The following is a 27424-nucleotide window of genomic DNA, read 5'->3' on the forward strand; positions in this document are numbered from 1 at the left end:
AGTAAAATAAAAAACTACGTATGGTGCGCGCCATCTTCATTTTAGGGCGCCGCCATATTGACATCGCGTATACGCACCAATCGTTCAAAAGATAAAAAACGTTTGCGCGAACAGTTGCGAGTCGTTTGCGCGAGTGGAACGCACCCCTGTCTCACCTGAGGTAAACTTATGTATAATACAATCAAAATGCTTTACCTATACTTGTTTTAACTCTTTCTTTACTTTAAAGGATTTGGGTACTTTTTGTAACAAAAAACACAATGTCCACTGATTTACACCGTTTGAAGATAATGATAGTATAAAGCATAATTATCTTATATATAGCTGCTGATGTGCTGTAGTTGAGAAATAAGTAAAACAATTTTAAGACACGGCGAAACGTGCGGAAACAAGGGTGGGGTTTCCCATTATTTTCTCCCGACTCCGATGACCGATTGAGCCTAAATTTTCACAGGTTTGTTATTTTATGTATAAGTTGTGATACACGAAGTGTTGGCCTTTGGACAATACTGTTTACCGTTCACCTGTGCCGGCTTCCCCATACTAATACTCCCTCCCCATAAAAAGTACATAAGCAATGCAAGATGTTTTAATTTCACTCCCACAGATTCAATTCATTTTCAATTCAATTCAGTTTCAATTCAATTCAAATACAAATTTATTTCCATACTTCAATGACAAATATCGACAATTACATGTATCACGGAGTTAAGTAACTCCCATTTACTCGTTATCAAGTAAGGTTTTATGCGTGAAATTATTTTGAGTAATTACCAATAGTATCCACTACCTTTAAAGGTCTACACATGAGGCAACTTGGAGGCAACCGACTGCAGTGGAATCTTTTTTTTCAAACAGTGTCGTAAGATGTCCAAGATTGGATAAACATTCAAATGTGAATAGATTCTCTTCTTGGAGATTGCCTGTAAATGGTTGCCTGTAAATTGCCTCGTGTGACATTGGCCTTATGCTTAAAACATCCAGTGCCATTTATATAGTGGCCGATGACAATGATTATACACGCATAGAACACCAAACATCGCACATCACAATTGTGTGTTTTTAGCAAGTTTGAACTAAATTCTCGAGTCTTGGTTATACTTTCATCGATGACATGACATTCATTGCATATGCAGAGAAGTATTCGAAGTGTATATCTGCTCACACCTATATGAATTCTGCTTATGGAGCAAAGCTTGTGCTATTAAAATTGTTTTTCAAAATTTAATATTTGAAAGTCCCTTATCAACGGATAAATGAAGGAGTCCTTCAAGTGGCCCATAGGCATACACGCAATCGCAAGGAGCTAACATTATTATAATGGTAGCAACACTGCTTTCGTTGCTTCAATAGCCCTTGTGCACGGTGCAACCATCTCGATTTTCTCTCATTAATATAAATGTTACCAAACCGATGTTGGAAGCACAAAATAGTCTGGTTCCTATTTGCAAAATGATTATTTGCATTTATTCTTGTTATTCGATACGATGTACATGACCAGGGCCCAATTTCATAGAGCTGCTAAGCACAACAATTTGCTTAGCATGAAATTTCTTCCTTGATAAAAACAGGGTTACCAACCAAATTTCCATTTTTTGCATATTGCTTGTTACGGGTATTCGGCTGTTGTTTGCTTATCCTGAAAATCAAGTGGAAATTTGGCTGGTAATCCTGTTTTTATCACGGCAAAAATTTCGAGCTAAGCAAATTTTGTGCTAAGCAGCTCTACGAAACTGGGCCCAAGATGGAGCCAGCATAATAAAGGTCTATCATGTTCATTCCTCCATGCTTCAACCATCCATGAAGAACCCACAGATTTTATCTTCTTGCCTCGAAATTTGTAGTCTGTTTTTATTATTTGCCAAGAACGGCTCATGTGGTTTTCCTTGTCACGCTGAAGAAAGAGGGAATTTGTTATTAAATAAACCATTAACACTGTAGCCTTGCTGGTAGCATTACGCATGCGCGATCGTGTCTTGGCAACGGGAGCCTTGTAGATGTATTATCGAAGGAGGAGAACAATACATGTATACAGACGACACTAATCATGTCTGAATAGAAGAGGATAGTAGTAGTCAATAGCGGCGTACGGTAGTATACGACTTGTATTTGTAAAGAGTTTGGCATTGCTACTGTGCAGTGTACAGCTTACTGTGAGCTCAGAAGAATAGTGTATACCCATGTTGGTGAGGACAATCTTAACATCAATCGGTGGAGAGCGGACGGAAAACTGCTGTGTTTTCAAGTACAGGTAAGGCAGTCACTGAAATGTCATCAGGCCTAGTCGTCTTAGTTTTGATTACATTATAAACAATGTATTTCGATGTACGTTGTAATGTCACATTACATCATACAAACGCAATATTTTCTGTCGGCATCAAACAAAGATGTGATGAAACTTATGTCTACACATAGGGAGAAGGTTACTAATTTTCATACTTGAAGGTATTTTTTTTAATTTTATATTTTGCATAGTTACAGACTATTTCAAGCAGCGCATTTTGATAAAGGTGTTATTTTTTAGGTTTACTATATAGCCAAGTTCTAACCGATTAGCCTCTATGCCAAAACGCTACAAGAAACTCACCAATTAGAAGCAGTCTTTGATCCGTTGATGGGGCAGCTGCGCCAACAATTATAAAAATGTACCCTGTTAAAGTCTACATTAGTTTGTTAATGGAGACTCTTCTAGCCATTGAGTTAGTATGGGTTCTTTTCTATTTTGTCTCTGCTACCAGTTTTTATTTTGGCTAGTTTGATATAATTCAGTATTAGAAATCACGAGATGTGTACACAGGGACACTTTATTAAACGTTTTATTATTTGGCCTCAATACCGTAAATTTGATAGAAGTCCAGTTTGAACGTTTTAAATAGGCACCGTGGACACCTTTGGTGAAATGTCAAAGACCAGTGTTATCGCTTGGTGTATATCCCAACATAATATGCAAACAATTACAAACCTGTGAAAATTTGGGCTTAATATTGGCTATTAGAGTTGCAAGAGAATAATACAAGAAAAGACAATAACCCTTGTTGCATTAATTGTGTGCTTTCATGTGCATAAATAAAAGGCTTCAGCTGAAGTCTTTTATTATTTGAGTGAGAAATTGCCTCTTTCTCAAAAACTGTACGTTACTTCAGAGGGAGCCGTTTCTCGTAATGTTTTATACTGTCAACAGCTCTCTGTTGTTCAATAAAGTAATGCTAGCAATTATTTTTGAGTATAGTTATACCAATAGTGTCCAGTGCCTTTAAAAAAACAACCTGGACACTATTGGTAAATGTCAAAGACCAGTCTCCTCACTTGGTGTATCTCATATGCATAAAATAACAAACCTTGAGCTAAATTGGTCGTCGAGGTTGCGAGATAATAATGAAAAAAAAACACACCCTTGTAGCACCATGGTCACACGAAGTTGATTTCGAGACCTCGAAGTTGATTTCGAATCCTCAACGCGACAAGGAAAACACCCTTGTCACACGTGTGTTTTCAGATGCTTGATTTCGAGACCTCAATATCTATTAGTAATCTGAAGTCTCGAAATGAAATTCGTTGAAAATTACTTCTTTCTCGAAAACGTATACGTCACTTCAGAGAGAGCCGTTTCTCACAATGTTTTACACTATCAACAGCTCCCATTACCCGTAACAAAAAAAGGTTTAATGCTACAAATTATTTCGAGTAATTACCAATAGAGTCCACTGCCTATAAGGTGATATCCAGAACCAATGACTTGTTTTATAATTCGCTGAAGTACAGAAGTGAACTTGGAAGATTTCGCCTCATATATTCTGCTGTGACCTATACAGTTAAATTTTCTTATTGCTTGTCGCTTAGTAAAAAAAAAAACACAATTATTTTTTTTTATTACTGAACAAAATGTAGACACTAAGAAGAAAAAAATCACTGTGACGTTGGTTAGATGAGTTTTTCCTCAAGATTGCTATGAACTGTAAACTCGGTCGGGTTTCGAGACAGGTTTTTTTTTTTTTTTCTAGGGGGGGGGGGGGCTCCATCACCACGGTCCTGTACTGTGTTAGTGTTTAAGATGAAGATATATAAACAACTATACGGGTCTTAATTTAATACACCTTCAAATCAAAGCATTATTTTATACTAATCCGTTTGAGTCACGTGATGTTCAGGTAAGCCTAATCTATATCCGATTAGGCCCAATCAGGACCGAAACCCAATTTATCATCCGTATGTTTCACGGTACACATGGATTTGGACTGATTGCAAGCTTCTATGAATTTGTCGACAATATAAAAGCCACCGTATTTAAATGTCACCACCGATTTGTCCATAACTTGATTTTCGTTTTACTGAGAACACTATACACCAAGGCCAAATATTGGTTCACTTTATAACTGTAGATTTGTTATATTATGTTGACAAGAATAATTGTTTAGGCTTATAACGAAAGTTGTGATTAGCGAAAAGTTGATACAATAACGAGAAATAAATATTACAGTACTACTGCAACAAGAGAGTGGCTACATAGCGTCATTGTTTGTATGGGCTCACAATTCACGAAGTCCTGTTTCACCTGTTTGCCTGTCAATTAATTATTTAGATTATGTTCAACAAGCTTGTGTTTGGAAACGCATTGGAGCGCGCCATGGCAGCACTGGCTGTATAAATCACAAGGGGAGATTTGCCCAAATGACAAAGAGTTAGGACCAGTCCTATAGGAGATATTACAAACTTAAGGCTATAGTCCTAATTTTAGGTCGATTTCACAACGAGTTAGGAGGAGATATTAGAAACTTAAAGCCATTGGACCCTTTCGGTAAACAGTGATGTCTAAGGCCCACACTTTGTGTACCACAACTTCTACATCAAATAACAAACCTGTGAAAATTTAGGCTCAATCGGTCATCGGAGTCGGGAGAAAACAACGGAAAAACCCACCCTTGTTTTCGCGCGTTTCGCCGTGTCATGACATGTGTTTAAAATAAATCCGTAATTCTCGTTAACGAGAATTTATATTGTTTTGCTGTTTTCTCAAAAAGTAAAGCATTTCATTGAATAATATTTCAAGAGAAGTCTTTCACCCTTGCCTTCTATAAACCCTGTAAGTTATGTGTAAATCGGTGAACTTTTTTTTTTTCTGAACCGAAAGGGTCCAATGGCTTTAAGGCTAGTCCTGAGTTTAGGTCGAGCAACTTCGACAAAAGACTTAATGGGCGTTTTATTCATTTTTATTTTGGCATCGATGCAATGCAAAATTTGTAATCGGTTTTCACTATATTTTCTGCGCACCAAGATGGCCGATCGATCTCAAACTTCTACAGGTTTGTCAGTTTATATGTGTGATGGGTTACATGAAGCGCTAACACTGCCAGCTACTTTTTTGTGTGCAAGCAAAACCAATTCTGTAATGTTCCTTTAAGTGTAATTTGTTTTTAATGTGCAAATCGCACAACACATAGACCAGAAGGCCATCCAAGATGAGTGCTATAAAGAAACAAAAAATCATAATTGAACATGAATATTTGAAGGTGAGATGTTGGGCAGATATAGGATTTCACGTTTAGCAATCTACATTAAGGGCTGAGGGTCACGGAGAAAGAAAGAATATTGATCAGGAGCCGTCCACTCTGATAGGCTCATTGTAATAAAGACAATAACACCTGCGCATCGGTTGAATAATGTCAATACATATTTTTATGTGTTGTTTAAAGCTTTGCATATTGTGGAGAAATAAAAAGAAATTATAAATGACTAGTTAACTTGCGGGTACAACCATGAGTAAATCTCTTAGGGTGAGTGTTGGCTCTGATAAGAGCCGGTTGGGTTTCGACGTTTCAAATAGTATACTCTGTTCATTCTCCTGAAGACGAGCAGAGTATACTGTTCGAAACGTCGAGAACCAACCGGCTCTTATCAGTGCCAGCACTCACCCTAAGAGATTTACACATGGTTGTACCCGCAAGTTGTAGGTTCTTCTAACATATTAGTATGTTTTTTATCAAAAAGAAATATTTATTGGCACCCAACAGCAAATAACCGCCGTTTACAGGTATTGTTTCAAACATATAAAGCTTTGAATCTATGAGCTTTGAGCTATAAATATAGACCTATACATATAAAAGTTGAGAATTACTGTAATTGACAATAATTGATAAATTATCTTAAATAGATAAAAAAAGAAGTACACAAAACACACGTAAAACAGACCGTGGCACCCCAGAAAGTAAACAAACACCCAGAGCAAATATTTAGAACAAATAAATGTTTTAATGTAATAAGTAATATTCAAACCAAACAATACAGTCAATACCAATATTGCCCCGGACATAAAGTTATCACTGCACTGTGAAACATTCTTCAATCGTTTTCTGTTATGTTTAGTATCGTCAAAATATTGTTGAAACTATTGTTAGACGTCGAGAAAATAACGTTAGTGTTTATCATTGTCAGTCAGTGACAATTGAAACGTGTGCATACTATACACGCGTTTCTTATTATAGCAACTCAAGTCCTGTTTGAGTTTTAAGTGATGTTATACGGCAGGAGTGTGGTATTCTACCCATCTTTAGTTTATTGAAATATAATGCAGGCTTTTACACCAAATTGATCATAATAACCACACTCACCTAGTCACACACTCACGCACTCGGCCGCCCACAGGCGGGGATAAACTCTGTTATAAATGGCTTCAACAGAGGATGCACAAAACAAAATAAAACAGTCAATTTACTTTTACTAGAGCTGTCACAGTAATCTACACATTTAAATCATAAACGCATAATAGCTAGAACATTCATGGTAAAATTTACAGTGGATTAATTGTATGTGGCAAAACAAAAAAGTTCTACCATACGCACACAGTGTTACCGCAAACCAAACTATATATTGATACCTTACCATTATGTAAAGCCCCAAATCCTACTATAGAAGCATGTTCTGTATAAATAAAACCACATCATGCATATACAGTGAAACTGATTGCAAAAACTGATGTGCAAAATGTTCAATTATACCGGGACAATTAATCGGATTGTTGTAGTTCAATAGTACCTGATAATGTCAACCTTAGTAAAGGAAGATACTTTTACACAGTGTTGTTTTAACGGTTCTAGACACCATTGGTAATCGTCATAGACCAGTCTTCTCACTCGGTGTATCTCAACATATGCATAAATTAGCAAACCTGTGAAATTTTGACTCTGTTGATCGTCGAACTTGCGAAAATGTAAGAAAAAACATCCTTGTCGCACAAGTTTTGTGCTTTCAGATGCTTGAGTTGGAGACCTCAGATAAGATCTCTTATTCAAATCAAATGTTTGAGTGAAAAATTACTTCTTTCTCAAAAACTACGTTCCTTCAGAGGGAGTCGTTTCTCAATGTTTTTTATCAACAGCAACCCATTGCTCGTTACAAGTAAGTTCCTATATGATTTATTTTGAGTAATTACCAGTAGTGTCCAGTGCCTTTAAACATTATAGTAATTGACTAATAGAAAAATGGATAGCTCATGTACGAAGCAAGCAGTTTCTCATGGGTTTTCTTTGGTGATGAGCACTGGATCATAGACATATCGGACTCTCTTTATTAGTTAAGTCGCATGGTCACCGAGCAAGACTTTATGAATATTGGATGTCTAGATGGGAGCATTTGAAAAACATAATGTGACAAGTACATCACAGAAATATTCTATATTCGTTATGAATTTTACGACAAAAATAACTCATAGGAAGGTTAACCTTGACATTATATTATATAAGTGTGACGTAGACCTATACGTGAAATTTCGCTCTAAGCCACGACCAGAACACACTGACTGCTCCGATCGGATACGCTCAGCTATTTCTTCGTTGATGATTTTATGCAAGAACGTTTTGAATAATTGGACTTGGTTTTAAAGGCACTGGACACTTTTGTAATTACTGAAAAATAGTTGTCAGCATAAAAATAAATTTGGTATAACGAGCAAGGGAGAGCTGTTGATAGTGTATTAAAGGAACACGTTGCCTTGGATCGGTCGAGTTGGTCTTTGAAAAGCGTTTGTAACCGTTTTTTTATAAAATGCATATGGGTAGAAAGATGTTGTAAAAGTAGAATACAATGATCCACACAAACATGCCTCGAAATTGCGTGGTTTTCCTTTTACCTTGTCGACTAACACGTCGGCCATTTATGGGGGTCAAAATTTTGACTCCCATAAATGGCCGACCATGTTAGTTCGCACAGTAGAAGGAAAACCACGCAATTTCGAGGCAAACTTGTGTGGATCATTGTATTCTACTTTTAAAACATCTTTCCAACCATATGCATTTGATAAAAAACGGTTACAAACGCTTTTGTTTTGACCAACTCGTCCAATCCAAGGCAACGTGTTCCTTTAAGCATACAGAGAAACGACTCCCTCTCTGAAGTAACGTAGTTTTTGAGAAAGAGGTAATTTCTCACTCAAATAATAAAAGACTTCAGCTGAAGCCTTTTTGTTATGTACATAAAAGCACACAAAGTAATGCAACAAGGTTATTTTCCCCATTTTTTCTCTTGCAAATTTGATGACTAATTGAGCCAAAAATGTTCACAGCTTGTTATTTTATGCATTTGGGATACACCGAGTGCGAACACATGGTCTATGACAATTACCAAACGTGTCAATAGTGCTTTTGTAACAGAAGTTCTTCATAAATTAATGTCTAATAATTATTGTCAGAATCAATTAAAACTGTAGCAAGAAACGCTTTTGCTCAATGAAATTGGTGATTTTGATAGAAATTATGCAAGAGCACAGGCGTGGCGGTTTTTTTCCGGGACTCTGTACGGCAATATCAATTGACTGCTTTCGCTTGCTGTGCGCAGGCATCGCATGACGTAATGTTACCGTATTTGGTCATAGACCTTATCGCAAATACCAATGCGCAAGCGCAGACTGTTGAATGAGGTGCATTGTGGGATATATATGAATCAAATTTTGCTACCAGCTAGACCACAATGCATCTAATTCCAAGCTTTACGCGCGCGCCCCAGTATTTGCGAAAAGGTCTATTCGGAAAACTGAACAAGGCGGGCGCGCATCAAATACGCGCGCTTGTGACGCAATGACCAAAATGATCACAAACAGTCCTCAGATTATGACGTCATAATAACGTGTAAAATGACGCAGAGCCATCATAGTATTCAAATCGCGCATGCGGCGGTGGTCTGCGTACAAAAACAAACTTGACTTTTAATCTGGCATCATTACCCTAGTTACAGAACACACAAATATTGCCACAGACTGAACGCTATTTAACTAAACTAACTAACATCGCACTAGAAATCAAATAAATTATAACAAACGTTGTTAAACACTGCACATCATCATGGGGCCGTTTGGTTGCCACTTCACCGGCCAAAGTGGTAATCGTTATCACAGGATGATTTGTGGGTAGTAAGGTTAGTTTTTAACATCAGTTTAATTGCGATATCATAAGATATAAGTTTTTTTATGTTTTGCATAACACTAACGACATGACTATATAAGTTATAGCTATATTTTATAGTTAGTATAACAAACGTCAACATTGAAGATAACAACGAAGTTATACCCGCAGGTTTCTTTTTATAACATTAAACCGCGAGTTAATAAGAATGACAGTAACTAGTTTTTTATTCTACTTACAAGAAACATTACCTTTGAATTGTTGGATGTTTTCCCCATTCGAATTGTTAGTCTGTTTTCCACACATAGTGTGCCTTGTTATTTTACGCCAGAATTGAGTTGAGCCTGCCGATCTTGCGATTTGTTTGGGATATTCCAAGCTCGTCACATGACATGCAGGCAAACCGTTATTGCTTACTTCAATTCACTTCATTTGCAACAGTCAACTGTAGGCCTCAGCCTGTATCTGACAGAGTGCTGACCAAAATGACATCGCGGTATACCGAGCCTAATCGAATGGAAAATCTTGAATGTGTATGCGGTCTGTACTACAATACAGTTCGTGTGTTGTGTACAGTTTCACCAACAAGCTTGTCAATTCTACAAACTTAGACATTTCCTGATCTTCGTCTGGATCTGGATCTGGATATTATTATACTCCGATAAAAACGGATACCCGCATCGCATCAGAGTTTACTTCTCTTTGATTTGTTGATTTGTTATCTTGTTTGATTTATTTATTTTTAATCTTTAGATTTTTAATCTTTAGATTTGATATGTTTGACAAAAAACACCGATCACAAATTGAGTTGGACTTAACTTTTAATGTCGCGAAATGCTCTCATTTGCTTTTGTTTTAATGTTTTCAAAATGTGTGATTTTAAACGCTTTTTTTGAGTGCAATCTCCTATTTGTATTATAATTATACTTTATCGTTGGCAATTTTATACATGTATTGTTGTATTTTACCCCGACAGCCACTGTCCAATGTGTGTAATCACTGTGTATATCTATTTAAAATAAAATAAATAAATAAATAAATAAATAAATTACGACCCCGCTCTCGATGTAGAACCATTGAATGAATATAGTTGAGAAAACTGTGCGATTTTCATTTTCTACGATGCTTAAATTCTCTTGTAGGCCTCTTGTACTTGTATATGTTCAGATAAGCCGTTCATCCAATTTGTATTGTTGAGATTTTCATTGTTATTTTAGCCTTTTCTCTCTTTCAATACTTATCTATTTACTTTTGTCGTCTTCGGTTAGCCTTGTACTTTTATTCTTTGTATTTCGTCGTCGGCAATTTGTAATTTCACTATTAGTTTTGTCTGCCTTGTCCTTGTTTCGTCTTCGCTGTTTGTTTGTTTGTTTGTCTGTATAAAGGCTGTTGTCTACAAGCCTCGGTTATGCTCTCATGCCTCTCTTGTACATAGTTAATTCTTAGTTGTTTATTTATTATGTGCTTTCACTTTATATTAATTTTGTATATTTTTATGCGGTTTTGATTTTGTTACCTTTCTATCTGTTTAATTCTAATATTGAACTATTTTTCAAAAGGAATAAACATCATCTTGACATTGACATTATTAGTCATACGGAATGCAAACAACATACAAACTGTATACTAATGATTGTTTATATTTGTTGACACAGAAATGAGATCTACGGAGTTGTACCCATGTCTGCCACAAAGACCCATGGGCACCAGTGACATCATGCTTACCAGGCCGAGTACCAAGAAACTCGGTACAAGATGGTTGGTTCGGATTGGTATCCTCTTCGGTATTTTTGCAACCTCCACCCTAATCTTCGCTTCATCTAGTGTGGGAGCATCTAACGCAGGTCAGAATAAAAACAAGTGATTTTCTTTATGGTTTGCGGTATTCGCTCCGCAGTAGTGCAGTATAAAACGATCCTACAAGCTTAAGTGGTAGTCCCAGCCAAGTTTCTATACCTTCCGCCACAGTAGTAGGCCTAGTTAATAAGCAGGGCTGATCTTTTAAGAACTGAGAAGTCTCCCGAAAAACCCCAAATATCTATACTCCGCGATATAGTAGAATATTTAGCAAGACAGTTCTTTAAAGAACAAACTGTACCTTGCAAGAAGATACACACATGTTGTTACTACAAACCAAATATATGTTTGTACCACACCTTGAAATGTCTCATAACGTTTATACAGCAGAAATGGAAATACACTCTGTTCATATTTGGATTCTTTGGACAGTTTCAAAAGATGAGTGTATTACTTGTAGGCCTATTTGTATTACGGGACGAACAAGGATTCTAGCATGACCTCTATAGTGAGATCAATTGCAAGAGTTGCCTTTATCACTAGCTGTTGATACATTGGACTCATTCAGGCACACCGTTGGTAGGGATTAGTTCACACAATCCCTTTTTACTTAAAGAACATCTTAATACAGTATAATGCCTAAGGGATAGTCTTCTCTTATTTACACGCAATAATATGGATTGTGTAGATTGATCGATCTTATAGGATCACGGTAGCGGCGCACTATAATGTGTAAATACTTACACCTTAGTACACAATCCGACCTCAGTGAAACAGCATTGCAAGATTTTCTGTCAGTTGTTGTTAAGGACGTTCTATTGATTGGAGTATGCCAATTACACCAAGGACTACGTATTGATGATTGCTAGGTGACATAATTACGTGTAGGTCTACGGCTGTTTCTTGCTCACGGACAAAATATAACAATGTTGTTTGTCTGACGATACTTCATTATAATTTGGCAGTATATGCTGTCAGGTTCATCTCCTTTTCGGTAATTAAGGAAATATCATGCGTCTTTGAGGAAATCTTGTCCGAATAATGTGTCTTGGTTTTACCCAAGTTCATGGAGATAGGAGCTTATTGGTGCGAAGGGTGCGTTATAAAATGGCATTACTTTTTAGACAACTCAGCCACACGTCCTATTCGTTTTCGTTTTTGCTCGCTAGTCAGGCCACTAGCTAACTGACTAAACTTCAGCGTATATCTCTGATCTTTGTTATCTTTTTACGGTATTTTTTTTTCCAGTTCGAAAATAACATTTGTTTAAACATTCTTCATTTCCCTATGTTACCTCTAATTATGTCAAAGGCCGATATCATGCACAAAATAAACAGTTGTAGAAATTGCAAGTTGTAATCGAAATTAAAAAAATGGCGGTGGGGAATATCAAAAGTTATTAAAAAGGAAATGATTATTTTGGAGCTCATTTGCCTATGAAGTATTAACACGTTTTCTTATCCTGGGGAAAATGTTGAAGTTTGACGGAAACAGCCTTCTTTTGAGAGCACGATTCTTAGGATTGAAAAGAGGAATGGAATTTCTGCTTTTCAGTGCTACCGATGAAAATATCATCGCAACTTTCTCATCGATTACAAAGTTGGCACCAACGTTTTAGCATTGGACCTTAGGACTATTGTCATTTTGCCAATTGTATTAACCCACAAACCGCATTTGAAGTTGTTTTCAATCGTTATTTGTTTTACAATAACACTTGATGTCAATTTTAACATTAATGTTATGAATGACTCTTTCTTTGGTACAGTAAACCATCCCTATAAAATATACCAAATTAAATCAGCATTTGATAGGGGAAACATGAAATCCCTCATAAATGTTATTCCATAGCTTTAACCTTTTACTGTGGCCCACAAGAACTAAACGTGGATTTCCCCACCCCAATCCCACCCAAACCCCTTCATAACCCCCCCCCCCCCACCCACACAACACATTGTATCCGTCTCATTTTACAACTATACACTAATGTTGCTTTCCCTTGTATTTATTTTGACCCTGATAGAGCCGAGCATGTACAACACTAGACAGCTTCTAGGTACTGGAGATACCAATGCTACAGTTGTCGATTCATGTAGCACTTTGTATGAGGTGAACCATGTTCCTGGGTTATTCGTCACCATCTACATCATTCTCATCTTCGTACTCTTCATATGTAAGTCAACATTTAATAGATGCATAATAATTATGAGACTTACATTCTTAAAGACACTGGACACTATTGGTAATTGTCGAAGACCAGTCTTCTCTCTGTGTGTATCTCAGTATATGCATAAAATAACAAACCTGTGAAAATTTTGAACTCATTGGTTGTCGAAGTTGCGAGATAACTATGAAAGAAAAAATACCCAGTTGTCGCATGAAGTTGTGTACTCTGAAGGCTTGATTTCAGGACCCAGAAATGTAATTGAGGTCTCGAAATCAAATTCGTGGAAAATTACTTCTTCTCGAAAACTACTTTCTTTCAGAGGGAGCCGTTTCTCACAATGTTTTATACTCTCAACCTCTCCCCATTACCCGTTACCAATTAAGGTTTTATGCTAATCACTATTTTGAGTAATCACCAATAGTCTGTGTCCACTGCCTTTAAGTTAAGTGATTTAAAGGCAGGAGGAGGTACGGAAGGGCGTTTTCCATTAATAGCGAAATAGACAATCAAACATATAAGATTATCTGCGAATACAGGCATTGCATTATGATTTGACATGACAAGACAACAATATCATACAGAAATCATACCACTTTCAGGCAAGCAATCCCATAAAAAACCGAGCTTGAACACATCACTACCGTCATGAGTGTATTGAACACTTACATGTGCATCCTTTAGTCTTCAAGACAATTGCCGTATGCAGTACAATGTAGTCTACTATTTATAAAATTTATTTTGAGTGTATTGGCAAATTTGTTTAATACAAAGTGACCCTGACATTTTACATATGAACCGAAATGAATGCAAATCTGCTGCGAATGTCATGTCGGATTGAAACGTTTCGGAGGCAAGCTTGGATGGTGCGATTATATTTATAAAGGAAGCAAATGTGTGAGTGGGTATCTTATACAATGCATCCTGTGTAGACATGGTAAGAGTTCAGTACAGCGCATCACAACCCACGGCTTTCTTATTACAACACTGAAAGCATATCAAATAATAATAATCAATCCAAAAGAAAAATGGCGTGTTTATAATTGGTATAGGTCAGGAGGGGTCATTACCAGTGACGTCATTGACGAATGACCGAGTATTGAACCGACGAAATTCTATTAGAGACAATAAATAAAAACGCTGATGTGAATGACGTTCTGTTTGGTGCCCCTGTCCCTTTATGTTTAGCGTGTTATCATGTAGTGTACAAAATATTCTTTAAACCGATAGATAAGATGTGTCCTGTGGATATTATATGAATAAAACCTTGAAGACATAAGTACCAATTACATAAAACCCCTATGTGCAGCGCCTTTATATTTATTCTTTTGTAAATGTGTTATGCTTTTGTTACTTGCAGCGCTAGCAATTATCTGCGATGATTTCTTCGTACCTTCATTGGAGGCAATCTCCGAGAGATTGGAGCTTTCAGAGGACGTTGCGGGCGCCACATTCATGGCTGCTGGATCTTCCGCCCCAGAGCTATTCATCTCCATCATAGGGGTGTCTAAAGAGAGTGATGTTGGAGTGGGAACTATAGTAGGCTCAGCTGTCTTCAACATACTAATCATTATAGCCCTAACCGCTGCACTTGCTGGCCAGGTAATTGAAGATAAAAATGAAGGATATTTTTTTCATGAAGTAACGAGAAATTGTGTATCTTATGGCATGGTACTTCAACTATCTGTGCATGTTTTACCCTGCTTGACAACATCCGAGGTAGAATGGCGATCTTTGATCGGAGCTTTTAGAGGTCATTGCTGCATGGCTCTAATAGTTGTGTATTGATCGCTTGGTGTTCTTCTTAGAAAACTGCAAAACATTTCACCCTAATAAACAAACGCAGCGCCTCACAAGAAAAATAACATAAGTAGAAAACATGACAGAAGAAAACCACTAGTTGCTCTCAGTGGGAAACAAAAACTTTTTGAGAGACTGCTTGAAGACCGAAGTAGACACTGCTTCTCTGACATCACAGGGCAGTTGGTTCCAAAGCTTAGGAGCTGTATTGAAGAACAATGTCTCCAGCCTTTTCAAGAATTATTGAGCAAGAGTTAAGATTTATTGGACAACTTACCCAAATAGGCTGTGTACCTGCTGACCTTGTTGATGGAATGTTTAATTTAGAGCTTGTATTTTCATTAATTGCTCTACAATGGTAAACCCGCATTCACGGTCATCGAAGTCCGTCAGGATTTCAATAGTGAGCCACAGTGGCACTCGCGTGTTTTATAATTATAACACCCCTTGCAAAGATTCTGCCTGCTCATTGGTTTAGAGCGCGTCACATGACATGTCTTAGTTTTGCTCTCGGTTTGCCATGCGCTATTCCGAAGACTAGCACATGGCGCCGTGCGCTAGTCCGACAGACTAGCACACGGCTTGCAGTACCCAGACGTCCGTTGCGTGTACGAGTATGATAAATTAATAGTCTGTAGCCATTTCGGATTGCACGACACGACATGCAACACATTCAGCAAAAGTGTTTGCAATCTGTATTCGCGTCGTCCGTGGATTGTAGCATTCAGGTCTGTAACTTAATAATAATAGTACAGTATTTAAAAATGTTTGGGGTGTTATAAAACAAATATTGACTGCTTTTACTCGTGCAATGGTTAAAAACTATGACTCCCTCGGTGATCCCCGGAGCGTTCTATTTTCCCTCGGCTTCGCCTCGGGAAAACAGAACGCTACGGGGATCACCTCGGGAGTCATAGTTTTAACCATAGCACTCGAAGCAGTCAATATTTGTATACTATTAAGGAAGCACGCCCTATACATGTACACGTAAACAGTTCGGGCTCTAATGCAATTTCAGCTATGTCTAGCAACTTTTATAGTGTCAAGTTTTTACCTGATTTTCACAAAATGTTCATAAAACCCCTAAAATGCCAGAATATGGTTCAAAATGATTTCAGCTGATGTTGTAATATTTGCCCATTCTTATGATTGTCACAGGTGTTGAAGCTGGACTGGCGCCCATTGGTTCGTGACTGTATTAGTTATGGTATATCCATCATCTGCTTCATCATTTTTGCATGGGATGGCGTGATCGAAATATATGAAGCAATTATTCTTCTAGGACTCTATGTTGCTTACATTGTTCTAATGAAGCTTAACAGCAGAATCATGAACTTGTCGTGGTAAGAAAATAATAATCACATTCATTTACAACAGTGTAATGAAATCCGCGATAGGTGTGTTGGTTGCAACTGGTCTTATATACGACTCGAGACACTCTGTGTTGACTTCATCCAATCTTAAACGGTCCAGCCGGTCTTAAATGGTCCAGCCGGTCTTAAACGATCCAGCCGGTCTTAAACGATCCAGCCGGTCTTAAACGGTCCAGCCAATCTTAAACGGCTCCATCAGCCGGTCTTGGTCCAACCAGTCTTATACGACTCTAGTCTTAAGCGGCTCCATATTTGGTCTTAAACCTACCCAGTTGGTCTTAAATGGCTCCAGTTTTGGTCTTAAACTGCTCCAGTAGGTCTTAAACGGCTACACTTGGTCATAAACGGAACCAGTTGGTCTTAAACGGACCCGTGTGGTCTTAAACGGACCCAGTTGGTCTTAAATGGCCCCAGTTGGTCTTATAAACGGACCCAGTTGGTCTTAAACGGCTCCAGTTGGTCTTAAGCGGACCCAATGTGGTCAAATGGACCCAGTTGGTCTCAAACGGACCCAGTTTGTCTTAAACGGACCAAGTTGGTCTTACACGGCCCAGTTGGCCTTAAACGGCTCGTATTGGTCTAAAACGGCCATTCGAGGGATAAACGCGATCGAGTTATATGTTTGCTTAAACTACTGGGATAACAGCAATTACATTGAAGCTTATAAAAAAGCCCACACATACTACTAGTACCAACAGATGAACCATTGCTCCATGGTTGTTATTTATGAAGAAAATCACTCAAAATGATACCCACCAACATATATTCCAAAAGATCGAAAGGAATAATTTGCTAAGTATGATATTGGTTTGATTTATTATTAGCAAAAGATGCCGTCGAGGTCAAGTGGAGCCCATTGAGTCTGGGCTCAGTCAAGATGAAATGGCTGGATCATCAACTAAAGTAGTAACATCTGGAGACGAGGCATTCACACCAGCAGTTCAGCTACAAAAACATACATCTGTTCATGTAAGTTACCTCATTCATAACATAAGGGCATGTCCCCATGTTTTCAAACATTACATTTTTAATAGCATTAAAAATAGCAAGAGTTTGTAGTTTTAAGGTATTTATAGCAATGTAAGGGAGAACATAAACAAATTCTTCTCCTAAAGGCAGTGGACACTATTGTTGATTACTCAAAATAACTGTTAGCATAAAAGCTTACTTGGTAACAAGCAACGGGGAGCTATTGATAATATAAAACATTGTGAGAAACTGTTCCTTGAGAAGTAACGTAGTTTTCGAGAAAGAAGTTTTTTTTCCTTCAGGAATTTGATTTCGAGACCTCCGATTTAGATTTTGTGGTTCCGAAATCAAGCATGAAAGCACACAACTTCGTGTGACAATGGTGTTTTTTCTTTCATTATTATCTCGCAAAGTCGATGACCAATTTTGAGGTCAATTTGTCACAGATCTGTTGTTGAGATACATCAAGTGAGAAGGCTGGTCTTTGAGAATTACTAAAGGTGCCAAGTTTTATCCGGACACCTTCTTGTCTTAATATAGGTGTTTTTAAGACATAATATAGTGTCTTTAAAGCTTAATTATTTGTTATTATAATTTAAGTACATGTAGATGTATCATCACCAATATCCGATATTTTTATGAAAATTCCTGATCATCACATCAAAATAAGCGGAACTGGGAAATGTTTCAGTATCTGTGTTAATAAAGTGTTTCCTATTATTGTATACAGAGTGATAGAAAGATGTCTGTGATATCCAACAAGTCTATCGCAGGAGTACCACCATCAGCTTCCAATAAGCATATATTCCATCATGTCAAACACGGAGAACTCGCCGCTAACTTTGTAAGTACAAACTCAACCATCCAAACATAAACGGGGGACCAATGTTGTTACATGTTGTAAGCTGATAGGTATGAGTTTGAGATAATGGCAGGCTTTTGGGACGCTTGGTGGCAGCAGACTTACCAGGTACAATCCATTGTTCTTGGTAATGTGCGCACGCTCAGAACTACGTAAACGATAAATATTTACCTGTTAAGTCTGCTGCCACCTAGCGTTCTAAAGTCTTCCACTGGCGTGAGATTACCTCTGACTGAGAGAAACAAAGAGTAAACAAACCAACTTTACATGAGTTCTATTAGCTTTTTAAAAAATCGTCGGCTGGTGGAAAGACGAAGATTTGTTTGTTTGTTGTTGAGACTAGACAGTTGTTTATAAGTTTATTTTTTACATAAATACCATGTTACATGATTTGAAATACCGAGCCGTGATATTTACTTGTTCTGTTTGGGCCACGAAAACCTTCACTTCTCAAAATGACTTCTGTTGAGGGTTAAGGTTGGGAGGTTGTAGGGGATAATAGGCCCACGCATATTGCCACCATTTATCAACAAAAGTGATATAACAATGTTGATAATTAATAATTTTGTGTTATTGTTTGCTTTTACCCTTACCTTCCTTTGTTGTTGTAATTTGCACTTTGTTATTACTCTTTTCTGGCCTTTGTTTTTGCACCATGTCTCTCTGTATATGTAACCCAACCCTAACATATCCCTACCTTCCCACCGTCTCGCCTGATACATACCTTGCGATGCATTGGTCAATTATTTAGACATCATCACAGAATGATGTAAAGCGACAGAATGAAGACGATTCCCGATCTGGATCCCATTGTGGTGGTTTAGGTAGCAGAATAGGTAGCTTGGCGGGAAGCGTCATAATGGAACAAAATGATGACAATACTATACAATACCCCGTAGGTCATCACTATGGTGATATCAAGCGATCCAATCAGGCAGCAATTCATGAAAATGACGTCACAAGCAGTAAAATTGTGATTGGTGAATCGCTTAATGATTCACAGCCATCCAGTCCGCAGAGAGATATAGCATTTGAAGTTGGCGGTGATACTGGGAGTGTTGGTGGTATGTCTGCCGAGTTTGGTAGTAGTTCCCGCCTTATTGTCCCATCCAATGGTTTTAATGATGCCGATTCCGGTATTCATAGTGCCCAAGGTCCTACCCCACTAATCCCTGATCCCTCTGACCCATCCTATGTGCACTCTGATCTTGAACCTTCTGCTCTCAAGGGAACCAAGAGACACTCTGTTATTAGTATGCATCACGAACACGTTGTGCCACCACAAGACGGAAACCAACTCAAAGAGAAAGTCATTGAGGTAAGTAAAGCATCAATGAGCCAAGCCTATAGACCTTTATCATGCAGCCATCTTGAATTTCTCCCATTGATATCAATGTTACCAATTCGAGGCTGGAAGAACAAAATAGTCTGGTTCCTATTTGCAAAATGATTATTAGCATTCACTATTGTTATTGGATACGAGGTACATGACCAAGATGGAGTCAACATGATAAAGGTCTATATTCTGCTTTGCAATCAGTCTTTGTTTTAGATTGAGCGTAAATTGATTGACTAGAAATACATGTCTCGCTGAAATATATGATCCTATAAAGGAGAACAACATAATGTGGCAGAAATAATAAGTAATTCTTACAATTTTGTTTACTCTTCTGAGATTGACATGCCTTGAAACGATCAATACCTGTATGTTTGAAACATGAGCGAGCAGAAAACATGATTGCACGATGGATTAGCAAGCATTATTGTTTTCATCTAGAACTTTAAAGGCAATGGACACTATTGTAAAGTACTCAAAATAATTATAGCATAAAACCTTAACTGGTAACAAGTAATGGGAAGCTGTTGATAGTATAAAACATTGTGAGAAACGGCTCCCTCTGAAGTAACGCAGTTTTTGAGAAAATTAATTTTCCACGAGTTTGATTTCAAGACCTCAGATTTAGTATTTGAGGTCTCGAAATCAAGCATCTGAAAGCACACAACTTCGTGTGACATGGGTGTTTTTTCTCTCTATTATCTCGCAACTTCGACGACCGATTGTACTCAAATTTTCACAGGTTTGTTATTTTATGCATATGCTGAGATACACCAAGTGAGAAGACTGTTCTAAGACTATTACAATAGTGACCAATGTATTTAATGTCTTTAACAAGTTTTAAGTTGTCTCATCCCGATATAACAAAGTGCACTCACAGGTAAGTGGCTTTATTTAAAATTGGTGGACCTCACCCAACAGGGGCCTCCCATGCAACAACAACCATTTGTGTAATGTAACGATAAGGCTCACACGAACAAAACACCAACACACCATGGCAAGCTCTCAGGGTTTAATGCAGCTTATCATTCTTTAAAGGCAATGGACACTATTGGTATTTACTCAAAATAATTGTTAGCATAAAACTTACTTGGTCACGAGCAATGGAGAGCTGTTGATGGTTTAACACATTTTGAGAAGTAGCTCCCTCTGAAGTAATGTAGTTTTCGAGAATTAATTTTCCACGAATTTGATTTTGAGACCTCATAATTAGATTCTGAGGTCCCGAAATCAAGCATCTGAAAGCACTTAACTTTTCTTCCAATCTCGCAACTTCGACAACCAATTGAGTTCAAATTTTCACAGGTTTGTTATTTTGTGCATATGTTGAGATACACCAACTGATAAGACTGGTCTTTGACAGTTACCAATAGTGTCCATGCCTTTAAACGGACGTCAAAACACCGAGTCGATTTTAAGGCATTTCCGGCCAGTCGTGTTTGGGTTGGCCATGGGTTTTTCGTCGCTTTGGGTTTTTTTAAAGACCGATTGTAGGATGCTACAGTGAGATTTTGTATTTTCTACATGAACAGGAAGATGAAGAGATAGAGGAAGAATTGACTTTGAAACCTATCCCGTGTCTGCCAGCTATAAGCATGTACTATCCGGACCGTACTGAAGTTCTTCAATCACGATGCGGATGTCTTCGACTCGTACTCAAATGGGCAATGTTCATTGTGAGCTTCCCTTTTATGTGTGCGTTTACATGGACCATTCCTAACTGCAGTAATCCTAAATACAAGTAAGTCAATGTCACTTGTTGGTTTCTATACCAGGGGTAAGTTCCAGCTGCGCACACGTTGCCAACGTTTGCTCACGTTCGCCAACGTTTGCTCACGTTCGCCAACAATTTCCAGTGGAACGAGTTGTGCGCCGCCACCGACCGTTGGAGAACGTTGGCAACGTTTAGGCGAGCGTACTTCTGAGGTCTTGGCGGGTGGTTTTTAAAATGGCGGACACGCATACAGTATGTTTTCTTGTCACGAACATAATTACAGTGTATTTTCGATGGTTGATTGCAGATTTGAAGTAACAAAGTTATGATATACAAAAAAGGTCTACATACAGAAAACTATGTTAAAAAAATAAAATTAAAAAAATCTTCATTTCATCAGGGCGCCGCCATGCTGACATCACAAAGTGCGCACCAATCGTTTAAATGATGGAAAACGTTTGCGCAAACGGTTGCAATATGTTTGCACAATTACCGTGGAACGCATCCCAGCAAACGTCTATACTAATTTCATCCATCTCCAAAGAACTATTATACAATGACAATATAATCCTCAAGTATCCGCAGCAGGATTTTCTCAGAACCACCATCTCTTTATTCGAACCATTACAAACCAATTGTATAGCATAAGTCCGTCGAATATCTCCCGATATCCTTCATTGCAAGGATGTCAATATGGCGGCGCTTTGTAATGAATATGCAGCGTCGATGCGTTTTTGCTGTAGTGAATGACCTCTTTCACATCATGTCATCAACTAATTAAGTTCTCATGTCAACTCCACCTGACTGTGTTATCAACCACCGGAAACACAGAATAATTATGTTCGTGACAAAAAAATAAATGTCGTGGTGTTGTCGGCCATTTTAAAACCACCCACCAACACCTCGGATAGAAAGTACGTTCGTCTATGGTTGCCAACGTTCGCCAACGATGGCGGCGCACAATTCTTCTACTGGAAATTGTCTGCCAACGTTGTCAAGATTTGTGCAATAGACGCATCCCAGGCATACTTGTTATAAATGTGTCTGTCCCGTGTGGCCTAGCAGAATAATTATACGTGTAGATGGATTGCACGTGACGTCATTGACCGACATCTTTGATGACAAACAATAGAAAAGTGCACGTGTGTATAACGCGCTGTGCGCGATTCATTAGGGTAAACGTGAACGTCAGAAAATGTCGATGTAAAAATCTCATGTTTTAACCAACGTGAAGTTACTATACCATTTCTCACGTCAGGTACGTACGTGCAGAAATCATACGTGAGCATGCAACAAGCCCAAAGTGGCGACATCACTTAGAAACGACACAATTTTCTGACGTCCACGTTCACGTTTTTGCTCACGTAACGTGCAGCTAAACGCGTGCACGTTTCATTAACAATGACTGGGATTAGGTTAATACAGCCTGGGTAAAGTCAAGTCTTTATATCCATAACTAAAATGTGTATACATGTATTTGTTTATTTTTTAGGCGTTTGTACCTGGTATCCTTCTTGATGTCAATCATATGGATTGCAGGATTAAGCACTGCTATGGTAACACTGGTTGAACGAGCTGGTTGCATACTGAATATAGACCACTATTTCATGGGACTGGTCTTTGTAGCAGTTGGAACAAGTGTGCCGGTAAGTTTAAATAATGCTATGCGGAACACAAAGGGACACGTTGCCTTGGAGTGGGAGAGTTGGTCTATGAAAAGCGTTTGAAACCGTTTGGTATAAAATGCAACGATGTTTTAAAAGTAGAATATAACGGGTGCGTTCGTTTAGCTTCCTTGGGTCTACCCCGCGGTGCTCACTCGGGTGAGCCCTTGACAAGAGCTAAACGAATGACCACTCACCGCTCTCGTAGTGACGTCATGCACCTGGGGCTATTCGAACGCACCGGGGCAGTCCAGGGTCGACCCAGGGAAGCTAAACGAACGCACCCAATGATCTACACAAACATGCCTCAAAATTGCCTTGACTCCACAAAATGGCGTGCCTGTTAGTTCACGACATAATAAGGAAAACCATGCAATTTCGAGGCAAATTTATGTTGTGTGGATATTCTACTTTTAAAACATCTTTCTAACCATTTCGATTCTATAACAAACGGTTTTCAAACTTTTTTGTTACACATACAAACTGGACCGATCCAAGGCAACTTGTCCCTTTAAAGTCCGCTATACAGCTCATTGCCCCACCCCTACTCTAACCGTCTAGTTGGACCACTAACAATAACTATTTGTATTATTGGTATATGAACGATTCAGCGTTACAAAACGTTTGCATTTGTTAACCTTGGCTCCACTGACGGTCGAAAAGTCAACATATCATGTTCGAGTCTTCCACATTCAAATTCAGAGCAGCTCGAAACTTTTAGGACGAACAATTCTTCCTGCGAATGCGATAAGAATTTTGACGTCACAAATTTGCAAGGATGATTTGCAACCGTTGAGTAACGTGTTCAACTGAGAAACACTCGCTGCTAAAACAGGCATGTTAAGTCAAAATTAACCTTAGCAAGAAGAATGCACCCGGGCTTTATGTAGATTAACAAAAAAAAAAAAATTCTACAATACGGTGTTCAATCCAATATTTAGCAGGAAGTATATGAAGAAGAACAACGCACAAGCCAACAATCTCCACTCTAGATGCCCCTCTGCCAAAACATGGGATTCGAACTGGGACTGCCTCTCCGGGCAATCTCGGTAGTCTAGTTGGTAAGACACTTCTCTAGAAATCGTGGGTTCGAATCCCACCCGAGTAATATGCCTGTTATTGTTTTCACAGAACTCGGGAAAGTACCGAGTATACAGTGCTAATACACATCGGTGTGTATGGGTAAAAACCAAAGTAAATAATATCCACTCGCCCTTTAAATATTTAGCCTTGTTTATTGGTTACTCCTCTTTGAATTAGTGTTTGTACATTTTTCATGAAGTATGGAAATAAATTAAATTTGAATTGAATTGAAATTGAAAATGATGAACAGACTCTTATAGGTAGACTAGCCTCATAGACCTTTATCACGCTGTCACCATCTTGGTCGTGTTCCCTACTTCCAATAACAGTAATGAATGCCAACATTAATTGCGCATGGCACCAGACTATTATTTCGTCCAGCCTCAGTTTGGTTACAATGAGTTGGAATGGAGTCAAATCAAGATGGCCACACCTTGATATAGGACAATAGTAGCCCGTGTATTAACTTGATAATGTACATCATTCTTGCATGGTGTTATTGGTGCTGACATTGTTGTATTCTTCTGTTTGATTCAGGATGCATTGAGTTCTATTTTGGTTGCCCGTGATGGGTTTGGTGACATGGCTGTATCCAATGCCATTGGATCAAACGTCTTCGATATCAATCTTGGCTTGGGATTGCCGTTCTTCATCCGCATTCTCATCACAAGCTCACCCATCAACTTATTGTCGGAAACGGATGAGGTATGTAGTAAACTGTTTTTGTTTTTGTTTTGTTTTTTGAACATTGTTGGTCCATGTCAGACATAATTCTATATATATTTCCAAATGCCAGCAAAGAGTTAATTGAAATGACTATAAATCTCATCAAATCATGTTGAATACCTGCTTAATTGTTAACAGAAGCGTAAGAATCTTTAGAAAGTTTCCTAGGCCGATAATTTAAATGGACACGTTGCCTTGGATCGGGCGAGTTGGTAGATGAAACGATCTTTTTTTCTTCCTTCTACGTCTAAACTAACACGGGACGCCATTTTGTGGAGTCATTTGCTTTGGACTCCACAAAATGGCCGACCGTGTTAGTTCACGACGTATAAGGAAAACCACGCAATTTCGAGGCATATTTGTGTGGATAATAATGTTCTACCTGTTAAAACATCTTTCCAACCATAATTGTATGCCTTTTATAACAAACGAATTCAAACGCTTTTCATAGACCATCTTGCCCGATCCAAGGCAACGTGTCCTTTTAAATGATATTGCTTCACCAGAATGCTTATGGTTGTTTCCCTGTTGTACGATTTAACAGATGATGCTTGCTTCCGGAGCATTGCTAATGACACCACATGCCAAGTTTGGTTTCATCTTGCTAGCTATCCTGTTCTTCACTCTTATCGTCTTCTGTGGAGTCCGGTTTCAGCTCAACAAATTTGTGGGAGTATCTTTCGTCATGTTGTATGTGGCATTTATCGTATATGCCTTACTACAAGAGTTTGTATGCAAGTATTCGTGCTAACAATATACATGCCCGTTGACTTCACCACTACTGCTACCGGATGGCAGTGTCAATAACATAATAATATATACCTGTATAGCTGTGTGATTAAAATGAAAACCAAGACAATCAGAAAATTTGAACTTAGATGGAAATTGCACCTTTATAAAAATGTCCGAGTTAGTTAATCATCCTCACGAGTTACGATCAAAAACACTGTGTTTTCCAACATGAGTAAGCGTATTGCGAAGAGTTCTTATCGAATTGAAGACTTTTGGAACGCTTGGTGGCAGCAGACTTACCAGGCAAAATCCATTGTTCTCGGTAGTGTGCGCATGCTCAGAACTAATCAAACCCACATAGAACAATTAATTTATTGAACAAGTGTGCTATAAGCATGATTCATAATTGCACTGTCTGACCATTATGAAACTAGCCACGATCAAAAACACTACGCTTTCCAACGCGATGAAAAAACAAACATTAACAGCTAGGTGAGATTTTTACATTATTTTTATTCAAAAATAGTTATTTTCCACGTGAAACGAACAAAATAATTTTTGGCACTCACTTCCTACTTACACCCATAGCAAACCACTATTGATTTAAAGTAGCCAAGTTTCGTGGTTTTGTGTAGGTCTTAAGACGTTAAGATGCGAATAATTCTACAACACGGTTTAAACTAGCTTTATTACATTGCACAAAAGGATGTTACGTCTCAAGCTGTGTATATTAAAACAATAGATCTTCACAAATTTCTGATTAATTTGGCATTAGTTTGTGTCAGTAACGTACAACGAATTAGTACAGCGACTGGTTTCGGTGTGTTCTGTTTAATACAGAATTAATGTACACTCATTTATAGCTAACAATGACAAATTCATTGACTTATTTTTTTTCCCCAATATTTTCTTTGACACTAATAATGTTTCTTTTCGATTGATTGTGAAAGATATGCAAAGTAATTTAAAGGGATATCGTTTCAATATTCCAACAAAGCAATATTTATCTGTACAAATTGATATATATGTATTAAAATTGAACAAAGATAGTGATCATATTGAAGATATATACCACTGTAGTTGGAAGAAATCACCTTGTAAAATATGATATAATGATACATTTTAGTAGTTTGATTTGATACTGCATCCTTTGTGACGGCACTCCAATGCACAATATAAATATTATGTTTGGATATAAAAAGATAAATATCTTAGTGTGAATTTTGTTGTTTGTTTCCTTTAAGGTGACTATCACAAACTGTCCCTATAGAATCATTCCTCTTCCAGATCTCACTTGTTGAATAAAACAAACTGACATTAAACAATGTGTGTAAACAATAGTAGTTTGTGTCTGATACATTTCCCACCGGGCGGGGTCTGGGCTGGAGGGGGGGGGTTAATGGTCTGCCGTGGTGAGATAGTCGAGTTGTGGCGGTGCTCTCGCGAGATCACTGCTCTCGCGCAAACTGGTAGTCGTGAGAGCAGTATAGTCTCGCGGGGCCAGCAGTCTCGCGAGAATAGAGTCGGAACGCGACAGACATTTAACGACTTGTCCACAAGTCTAGGGTTGGCTATATACTGATGAAATTACATAAATAAAATTGGAATTGCTTTTGCCCAAATAAATATTATTCGTATTTTTAAACGTATGCCTCTTTACAAAAGACACACAGTATAGCCTACTTATTGACTAAACATAGTATGTACATGTACATTAATGTATTTACACAAAGAACAATGAAACCTACACACTCTGGATTGAATTAACACTTGGTATTACATAAACCATAATTGGTTAGAATTTTCTAATTGGTTAGA

At 38.0% G+C, this 27424-nt stretch overlaps 1 protein-coding gene across 2 annotated transcripts; it reads left to right on the top strand.

Annotated features, from left to right (window-relative positions):
* The first annotated feature begins 2057 nt into the window (after positions 1–2057).
* LOC139945168 (sodium/potassium/calcium exchanger 2-like) lies at positions 2058–26272 on the top strand. Of its 2 annotated transcripts, none has more exons than XM_071942452.1 (12): positions 2058–2251; positions 11045–11233; positions 13207–13356; positions 14708–14949; positions 16306–16490; positions 17345–17489; positions 18220–18333; positions 19580–19669; positions 21220–21428; positions 22894–23047; positions 24686–24853; positions 25419–26272. In XM_071942452.1, exons 2-12 carry the CDS (start codon positions 11047–11049, stop codon positions 25623–25625), a joined length of 1851 nt encoding a protein of 616 aa, XP_071798553.1. In that variant the 5' UTR covers positions 2058–2251; positions 11045–11046; the 3' UTR covers positions 25626–26272. The 2 variants fall into 2 exon arrangements, with proteins under 2 accessions (XP_071798553.1, XP_071798552.1); XM_071942451.1 differs by lacking the exon at positions 2058–2251 and adding an exon at positions 9208–9402.
* The last annotated feature ends 1152 nt before the right edge of the window (positions 26273–27424 follow it).

Source organism: Asterias amurensis, chromosome 12, assembly GCF_032118995.1.
Source record: "Asterias amurensis chromosome 12, ASM3211899v1".
NCBI lineage: Eukaryota > Metazoa > Echinodermata > Asteroidea > Forcipulatida > Asteriidae > Asterias > Asterias amurensis.

What these genes read in the sequence shown, in the direction of transcription:
- LOC139945168 (XM_071942452.1), top strand. Translation starts at nt 11,047, where the DNA reads ATGAGATCTACGGAGTTGTACCCATGTCTGCCACAAAGACCCATGGGC. An exon ending in AAAAACATACATCTGTTCAT is followed by an intron (nt 17,490 to 18,219) that starts GTAAGTTACCTC and finishes TATTGTATACAG; the next exon opens with AGTGATAGAAAGATGTCTGT. An exon ending in TGCAGTAATCCTAAATACAA is followed by an intron (nt 21,429 to 22,893) that starts GTAAGTCAATGT and finishes TTTATTTTTTAG; the next exon opens with GCGTTTGTACCTGGTATCCT.